The sequence below is a fragment of the Lactuca serriola genome, chromosome 9 (genome assembly GCF_051521515.1).
Source record: "Lactuca serriola cultivar US96UC23 chromosome 9, Lser_US96UC23_V15, whole genome shotgun sequence".
NCBI classification, from domain to species: Eukaryota; Viridiplantae; Streptophyta; class Magnoliopsida; order Asterales; family Asteraceae; genus Lactuca; species Lactuca serriola.
The window spans coordinates 62,413,286-62,422,826 of record NC_136416.1 but is presented as its reverse complement, the minus strand read 5'-3'; the positions used below and the strand labels follow the sequence as shown (position 1 = coordinate 62,422,826).

The 9,541-nt window shown below is 35.2% G+C and overlaps 2 protein-coding genes and 1 long non-coding RNA gene across 3 annotated transcripts; 1 reads left to right on the top strand and 2 right to left on the bottom strand.

Annotated features, from left to right (window-relative positions):
* Positions 1–1,455: 1,455 nt before the first annotated feature.
* On the bottom strand, positions 1,456–2,197 carry LOC145075759 (uncharacterized). The gene is made up of 2 exons (XM_079021883.1): positions 1,592–2,197; positions 1,456–1,515 (listed from the first exon to the last, which is right to left on the bottom strand). The coding sequence occupies exons 1-2, from the start codon at positions 2,195–2,197 to the stop codon at positions 1,456–1,458; spliced, it is 666 nt and encodes a 221-aa protein (XP_078878009.1).
* A 2,078-nt stretch (positions 2,198–4,275) lies between these two features.
* On the top strand, positions 4,276–4,776 carry LOC145077269 (uncharacterized). Its single transcript, XR_013693058.1, has 2 exons — positions 4,276–4,415; positions 4,495–4,776. It is a non-coding gene; the product is annotated as an uncharacterized LOC145077269 (long non-coding RNA).
* Positions 4,777–6,159: 1,383 nt separating this feature from the next.
* On the bottom strand, positions 6,160–9,487 carry BGLU42 (beta glucosidase 42). Its single transcript, XM_079019831.1, has 13 exons — positions 9,262–9,487; positions 8,825–8,891; positions 8,676–8,734; positions 8,510–8,585; positions 8,348–8,422; positions 8,187–8,274; positions 7,876–8,101; positions 7,673–7,788; positions 7,390–7,601; positions 7,277–7,308; positions 6,868–6,970; positions 6,627–6,735; positions 6,160–6,550 (listed from the first exon to the last, which is right to left on the bottom strand). The coding sequence occupies exons 1-13, from the start codon at positions 9,385–9,387 to the stop codon at positions 6,355–6,357; spliced, it is 1,485 nt and encodes a 494-aa protein (XP_078875957.1). The 5' UTR covers positions 9,388–9,487; the 3' UTR covers positions 6,160–6,354.
* Between the last annotated feature and the right edge of the window lie 54 nt (positions 9,488–9,541).

Here is a 9,541-nt window from a genome sequence, read left to right as displayed (position 1 = left end):
TTGTCAGATCAGGTTCAACTTCCTCAACACCTTTGTCATCATTAGCATGAAGAATACTTTGAATAATAGCATCCATTACATCTTGGAATCCATCACTTTTCTGATAATTATCCTTTGGTTGGCTAAGAGAAACTTCAAAAGTGCACATCATATCAACCAGACTGTCATCATCAATATCTTCATTGTCAAACAAATCTTTCACTTATTCCTCACATCCCCTACCTTCAACATGACCATCTAAACCATCATTTTTGCTTTTAACAGATTTAGAACTTGATGCTTGATTTGGGTCAGAATGGACCTTTTTCCTTGGCCTTCCTTTCTTCTTGGTGGCATAGGAACTGCTTCCTGCCTCTCAGACCTATCACATGATGCTTGACTGGGTTCAAATTGTTCCTTCCTAGGCCTTCCTTTCTTCTTTGGTGGCATAGGGACATGTTCCTGCCTCTCAGACCTATCACATGATGCTTGATTGGGTTCATTTTGTTCCTTCCTTGGCCTTCCTTTCTTCTTTGGTGGCATAGGGATAGGTTCCCTGGTTGCATTCTTGCATCCCTTCTAGTTATGGCCATACTCAAAGCACTTACCACACCTTACAGTTCTTGGGGTGTGTACTCTTCCATCATTTTCACTTACATGTCTCCTTCTATTGACCTTTGGCCTACCAGGCATTCTCCTTGACACTGGTGGCAAGGGCTTTATGTATTCAGTTTGAGGCCATAAATTTGAACCATTCACTGGACTAATGTTAGCAGAGTAACACTTAAGGAATTGTTCCTTGGAAAACATGTCATCAATATACTCATCAGGTGTTTGATGGATGTAGTTGATGGTTGCAATTGCACGAACACATGGGATCCCAGCCAGATCCCATAACCTGCAGGTACAATGCCTTCCATCTAAATCCACCATGTAGCTATCACATCCTCTCCTTGCTTCAAACACATGTTGTTGACTATGAATTATTAACCAAAACCTACATCCACAAGTTACATGTTCAAGTGTTACCTAATGAAATTGATACAAAAGTTACATGTTAAAGTGTTACCTCATGTTCTTCCCAAAAAGCTTCATCTTCTTTAACACTGCTGGACATATACGGGTATTCCATCTAGTGCTTTCCTCAATCATGTGAGCAAACCTATCCATGATGTATATCCTTATTTCTTCAAGCATTGTGATCAATGGTTTTTTCCTAGCATCCATAATGATGGAGTTGAAGCACTCTGATATACCATTCTCCACTGCCTCACATGCATACCATGTACTCATGTAAGCTCTACACCATGTTTGGGGTTCTTTGGACATCAAATGCTCATATGCACCAGTATTGAGCTTTTTAATTTTGTCCATATGTCTCTTGAAATCACCTTCCACACAGCTCATAGCTGCAGCCCAAAACAGCTTCTTGAACTCCAACCCAGTGTAAGCTTTTCTAAAATTTGCATATATATGTCAGGCACATTGCCTGTGCTCCACATGTGGCAATATATCTTTAACAGATTGCAACAAACCCTATACAAAAACCAGCATACATGTAAGTATATTTAAGTAATTTGAAAAAGGATTAATATGTTATAAAGAAACTTACTTTATGTTGATCTGATATAACTACCAACCCCCTTCCATCAATAAGGTCTAGATCACCATTGAGTAGCTCAAGGAACCAAGTCCAGTTGGACTTATTTTCCACATCAACAACAGCCCAAGCAATTGGATAAACCTGGTTGTTGGCATCTCTACCAATGGCTGTTAGCAGTTCACCCTTCACCTGCCCCTTTAGAAAGCACCCATCTAGCCCAATTACTCTCCTACATCCTCTTTTCCAGCTAACACTTAGTGCTTTGAAACAAATGTAAAACCTGTGAAAATAATTCTTTCCATCTGGATTGGTTGTTACACCAACTTTACATGTGGACCTCGGGTTTGACCTTAACAATTCATGGGCATAATCCCATATCCTTGCATAATGCTCAGTGAGTTTACCTTCTATTAAATTTTTGGCCCATTTCCTTGCCCTTCTAACTTGTCCTATAGATACCACACACCTATACCTTTGTCTGATGTCGTCAATCATTTCCTGAAGTTTCATCTTTGGCTTATTTGCAATTTTGGTCACATAATGTCTTCCAATCCATTCAGGGGACACAATGGATCCAAACTTAAACTGCCTAGAACATTTATGGTCACCATTCATCGCTTTGATCTGAAAAGATCTTTCTTTATACATCCAAGCAGCTAGGGGTGTCAAAAAAACCCGAACCCGATTAACCCGACCCGACCCTAACCCGATTAAGGCATTTAGGATCGGGTTTTATAGGGTTAAAATTCTTAATCGGGTTATTCGGGTTAACCCGACAAACCCGAACTATAGTTATGGTCGGGTTTAGGGTTGATTTTTTTTATAAAAGTCGGGTTTCGGGTTAACCCGATTAACCCGAATAAAAATATACTACAATATTTATGTATTTTATTCCACCTCACATCTTCTATTTTTGTACATTGTGTGGCCTAAAAAAGAGGAAAATAAGATGCAACACAATTGTAGAACAAAATATTGATTTGTAGAAATGGAAATTAATATGTAGCATAGTAAAATAATATGCAATGATAGTTTATCGTGGCCTAAAATAAAAAATACACAGTCACAAATCAAATGAATAATGCTTTTTACTTGTATAGTATAAACAAGAAAAATAAACCATATGCACTCAAAGTCATTTGGATTTAACACATCCTAATTTAACCTTCTGAAAATAAACATTATTATAGATATGACACAATATTTTTGTCTTACATTGTAACCCGATTAACCCGACTAACCCGACACTATAAACCCGAAACCCGAATAACCCGAACCCGGATAACCCGTATCTTAATAGGGTTGGGTTCCGGGTGAAATTATTTTTATAAAAAACCCGACTAACCCGACCCGTTTAACCCGAAACCCGATCGGGTTGACCCGATTAACAGCCCTACATGCAGCATAAATTCTGAAAGGGCATTTATTCTCTTCCTTCCTATTTCCACATCTAGCTACAATTCTTTTACTATCGCATTTTTCAAAGTATATTCTATAGCCATGTGAGACTGCATAATTGGTGACACAAAACTTCAGTTGGGCAGGGGATTCAAAGATGTCACCAAGCTTTGGTACCATCTTGTCCCACTTGATGGTTGGGTCATGAATTCTATAGTTGTTTTTCAATACCTCATGTTCATCTTCATCACTCTGCCAATCAGTAGCATGGTATACTTGTGCTTTGAATTCATCTGCCATACTAGAATTTCGTAGGTTTTCATCACTTAATAGAACATTTAGGAAGATATCCTTACATTTATCAAGTAAGGACACAAATTCTTCCTCTGGTTTGTGGTCCATGTAAATGTCGTGGAGTTCAAAATCCATTTCAGTCAAGCCAGCAAATGGCTCATGTATGCCAGCAAAGGGGTCAGCGTACCCTTCGTTTGATGAAGCCATTACACCCTCCTGCATCAACACACTAACTTTAGGAACACATTTCAAGAAATGTTGAATGTAAATGTAATTTCAGTCAACCTGTAAAAACCTTACCTTTCGAAGAAATGTTGAAGAACACTTTTAACCTAATCGTCTCCAAGAAAACCATTTTTTTCTCTGTGTATAGAGTCGATGAAATGGGATAAGGTGAAGAGTGATCGGGTTATAGAGGAAGATGAGATGCGATAGTTTAACGTATCTAACGGAATTGGAGATTTTTCCAAACGACGTTAATTAGCCTTCCACCTAAGCAAGTGGGTAACCGGTTGATTAAAGAGAAACCGGCTACTTGGCAAAAACGGCACAATAAATGCAAGTTCAAGGCAAAAATGGACCTAAATTTGAACTTTGGACAAATCCGTCAATTTTGTGCAAATTTGAGGGTTTTTGTGTCATTAGCCCTATATTATAATCAGACTAAAGTTTTGAATAAAAGAGTAATGAAAAAAATAGGGATTCAAAGTTTTGAATAAATGATTGTGTTGATTTTTCAGCTTAGCTTATAATCTATAGACAATAGACCTATCAACGTTGCTATATGATCATTTAAATTATACAAACTAACTATATTTGATTTAAATTCCTTACATATCTGATATCTTGACAAATATAAATAATTATCTTTTCCTACACAGTGGCAGTATTTATATAAAGCTACTTACCGAATTTAAGATCCAGAATAATATTATTAAAATGCGGTTAAAAAGGAATAATATTATTTTTATAAGAGAATTAATTTCATACCCAAATTTTCCGAGAAAAGGAAAACACGAATGAAGTGTAGACTGTAGTATAGGTCATCACTCTTCCAAATTTAGTAACGCGATCACAATGTGGAAGGAGAAGAGCCCAGGAGTCAAGATTCTCTGGATATGGACGATCGGCACCGCCGCCGGTAACTAATATCTCCGCCCTACCTTCTTATTTCCCCTTCCACATAACTCCCATCTGAATAACTCTCTCATTGTTTCCAGTGCTTGTCGCAAACGTTGCTACAAGTAGAGTAAGAGACATGAACAAGTTGCTCGATTCCCAGGAAGAATCTTCTTCTCCTCATGATATTGCTAATCCACAAACAACCGACTCCATCATAACAGATAAGGTCAACGATTCAAGCCTAGACCAAGAAAATTGAAAACTTGTGATTTTGTAATTTTATCTGTTGAAGAATTTTGCATCTTGAAACTTGAATTTTGTCTTGGATTATATGCCTGGACCTTTTTTCTTTTTATACATTCATAATGATGTTGTGCGATCGTCTTTGCGTTTATCGAGTTTTTTGGTTGCATATTGAATATATATGTATGCCCGTTAAGTGTTTGATGAAATGTCCAAGACATATGAATCTCTCTATATGATATATTTCTTGGTATGGTGCTTGTTGCAATTTCCCAGGAAGAATCTCCCTTTCCATATGAGTCAGTTTAATCTGTTTTGAGATTTTTGCATCCTGGAATCATGGAATGTCAACAGCTTAAATCTTTCCCGTAAACTTGACATGTATGAATCCTTTGTTGTGTTGATGCATGTTAGGTGTTTAGTGAAATGTCTAAGAGACTCCATATTTGATTCTCGAGAATAAATTTTCTAGTTGAGGATCAAAAAGAGTAGACGATTGAAAGTAACACAACCTGAGAAACGAAACAAAACCCAACTGCAAAAATGACTCAAATCATCGTCTCAGCACTTTACAATAGTCGTGGGTATTAGGTAAATAAAATAGTCGTGCTCTTTTCATTTTCTCGTACCTTAAATGTGTGTCTTGTGTTGCTTGTCGTTTGGTTCTCCCTAACACTAGGATCCAAAGTGGGTAGACATGTGTGCTTGCTAGAGGCTGCAAATGTAACAGATTGGATGACAAGTCAAAATCTTGATGGGTCGGGTTAGCCTATCTATGCATTTTTGTCTTTGGTTTTTTATTTAACAATAGTTTTGTAGTATTAATTATGGCTATGTAAAGTATATTATTACAATAATGTGGGAAGACATTATTTAATAATGTAAATGTTAGTGATACTAGTAATAATTTACATGTATTTAAGTATTTAACGATCTGATAGTGTTAGTGCGCATGAAATAGTATCCAAAATAAGGCTAGCTTTCATCTTTCATCTCACTGTCACATAATGTTGTCTTCCTGTTGAGGCCGACATGCCACATCAGCACCCCGCAAACTTCATTGCTACCACAACCGATGACCTAGGATGAAATCATGTGGACCATGGAAGCAAAATAATAATAATAATAAAACAAACCTATAAAGAAGCAATTTTGCAAATTAATCCTTTATTAGGTCTCTTCAAACATGTAATATATGTAAATGATAAGCAATGAAGTTTGTAGATACTTCAGAATATGTTAGTTTTACATGGGAAAAAAATTAAGGTTAAATATTTACTTATGTAACGAAATTACAAATCTTACATGTTGCATAAACTAAACATGTTACGTGACAACATAACAATCCCTGTGTTCCTGTGCCTTTATATTCCCTTTCTCATTATATTGGTCGTACGTGCGAAATCTGTGTACTTGTTTATTTTAGGATGCCAAAAATAAATAACAAACTATTGAACTATTTGAAATGTTCAAAAACACAATTATTTTTTATTTTTATTAAAGTATCATCATAAGGGAAATTGTTAAGAAAATATCCTTATTTTAATGGTTTGTTGCCCGTTTATGACATTACTAACCATTACAATATATATTTGGATCCATAAACATTAACACATTGTACATAAACACCATATTTTGGCAATGTTTATATCCAAAAACTGGATAAAAATTAATACCTTAAATTAATATCCAAATTGAAACATTAAAAGTTTGCATCAATCTTCTTTGCCATTTTTCCCATCTTCAGCTTTAAAAAACCTCATGAACCAATAAGCCGATGACTTGAGATGACGTGTAAGACCGTTTTTATAGTCAACATAAATCAAACCAAACCTCTTTGTATATCCTTGTGGCCACTCAAAATTATCCACCAATGACCATGCAAAATACCCCCTCACATCAACTCCATCCCTAAATCATAATTTCATTAATAAATAAATCACATATTTAACGTATTTTTATAAAAATTAATAATAATAAGACTGACTTGATAGCAAGAGAAACAGCTGCAAGATAGGACTTAAAGTATGTAACTCTCAATTTGTCATCTAGCATTTCATGTAGAGGAGATGCATCATTGTCTTCATCATCCATGCCTGTTTGTTACCATGGTTTCATAAAGGGTTTTTCAAGTAACACGTTCCCAAAAATAAACATATTTTTAATATATATATATATATATATATATATATATATATATATATATATATATTACAGAAGAAATATACCGTTTTCGGTAATATATATTGGTGGATTATTGTACTTTTGAGCTATGTACTTAAGAACTTTCCGGAGACCCCATGGAACAACATACAGCCATGATGATGCTGCCTGTGACAAATTAGAAGATTTAACAAAACCACCAAGATTTTATTGGTGTGGATGAGAAGGGCGTTTTCGTCTTTTTGCACATACAAGAAATATCAAGAACTAGTATCCTATTCCATGTCCCGTCTTTTTGGGGTAGGACAAAAGGTTAGACTTTTTGTCCCATTGTCTAATGCACTTCTAACTTAGTAAATCTTTCTATGAGAAGGGCATTTTCGTCTTTTTGCATATGTAAAAAACCAAGAACCAGTCAATGTCTCTTGACAATAGGGACTTAAGTAGATATTAGATATGAATATACTGGAGTACCTTTTCACCAATTACACCATTTTCCCATTCAGCTGATAAGACAAAAAAAGATTATGTAAGAAAACATTTATGTATCTATATATGTTTACTAAGCAATGTAAGTGTAATAATACCTGTTAGTCTCATCTCTTGTGCTCTAAAATAATGGTTTTCTTTTTCATTTGTTTTATGCGACACAAATCTTGATGTATAATGATTCAACCCAACAAAATCCAATGAATTTTTTAACAAATCTTTATCTTTCTCAGAAAATACAGGAAGCAACTCTCCAACCCTCTCTTGCATTGATTTAGGATATTCTCCAAAAAATATCGGATCCAAGTACCTAAAAATCACAAATTCACTTTTCTTTTTTCTTTTTTTTTTAAATAGTAAAAGTTTTTAATTAAATATTACCATCCAAGCTGAAATTCAACACGCCTTTTTGCAGCAGTTATGTCTTCTTCCTTATCTGTTAAGGGCTCAGCCCATTCACAATCCACAACCAATCCTATTTCGCCACCTTGCAGGGCCTATTGTATAAAAAAAATGTCACAAACATAATAAAAAAAGATTAGTAATCATGTAGAATAAAGATTAGAAACATTTAAAATAATTACCTGAAATTTAGTTCTGTATATTGAAACAGCTTGTGCATGGGCTAAAAGCTGGTGGTGAGCAGCCAAATAAGGTTCAGCTGAAAAACGTTCACTTCTTCCAGGGGCAAATATGCCAGTAAAATATCCATTTATTGCTGTTTGAAGTGGTTCATTGATTGTTATCCATTTTTTCACTCTATCACCAAAATTTTCAAAACAAGTTTCTGCATAGATTGCGAAATACTTTCTGCATTTTTGGCAATGATAGTTATGATATAAAGTTATAAAACAATAATCAAGATTTAGGGTAAGGAGAAAAGATGAAACCTTACACTATTGAGTCACTTAACCACCCTCCTATTGACTCATCAAGATGCAATGGGAGATCCCAGTGGTATAGTGTTACACATGGCTCAATTCCTATTGCAAGTTACTTGTACGTTGTAAGAGCATATCCTCAAAAAAAATGGAAAATGGAAAATTTAATGCATACCCTTTTCGAGAAGGTAGTTTATAAGATTGTTGTAATACTTGATCCCTTCTTTGTTGACTTGTGTTCCTAATCCATCTGTAAACAAAGATTAATTCATTTTGAATGGATCTAATATGGTTTAATTAAAGGTATCTTGATAATAGAAATAGTTACAGTGGATACCTGGATAGATACGTGACCATGATATGGAAAAACGATAAGCACTGAATCCCATTTTGGCAATTAGGTCAACGTCTTCCTGTATTTGGTCAATGTAAATGTGATAAGCTTAATGGACACAACACAAAAGCAATGAATTGATTAACTATATCTTGTACACAAAGAAAACCTTGTAACGATGATATTGATCTGTTGCTATATCTCCATTTTTTCCATCTTTTATTTTGCCTGGTGATCAAGAGAAAAGAAAAGTGATGTGAAAGTTTCTTATAGTTGTCTTACTGGAGCATCAAAGGTGAATTTAAAAATTCTGCAAACCTTGTGTGTGTGAAAAAGTATCCCAAATAGAAGGACCCCTGCCTCCCTGATTGGCAGCTCCTTCGACCTGCAACAAGGCAGTAAACAAGAGAACATGTTAAGATACTATATAATTATAAACTAACTTTTAGGGCATCATGATGCATCCAAGTAAACAAGCAACCAATTTTATGAAGCTTTTATCAGTTGATATAACCATTAGGTTACGATTTCAAATACACATCAAGGCATCTGTTGGAATCAAAGTTTATCAGTTTGAAACAATTCCACATTTCAGCATTATTCATAAATTAAGGTAAATTTCGAAATCTGTAATGGCGATCTATGGATCAAGTTTCTGATTGCAAAAATCCAAGAGCATTGAAATGAAAGAAGTGTATGGAAGTGTGAAATGAAAAGTATACAAGAAGCTACATGAATAGAAAGGGGAAAACCACCTGATAAGCCGAAGTAGCGACGCCAAAGAGGAATTTGGAGGGGAAATCAGCAAGAGAGAGTTGCTGCTTGGTTGAAATCATGGAGTTCCATTCTTCCTCGACCAATCTCTTTCTCTCCTCCTCCATTGTTGAGCTTGACTGTCTCAAATGGCAAACCACAGCAAGAGCACCACCAAATCACTGAAAACAGAAATCTCGCTGATGAAACTCTGTTGACTTATTATACTCCCTGCCACACCAAATAAATTCAAAGAGTGTGATTTAACAAAAAAAAATGTTT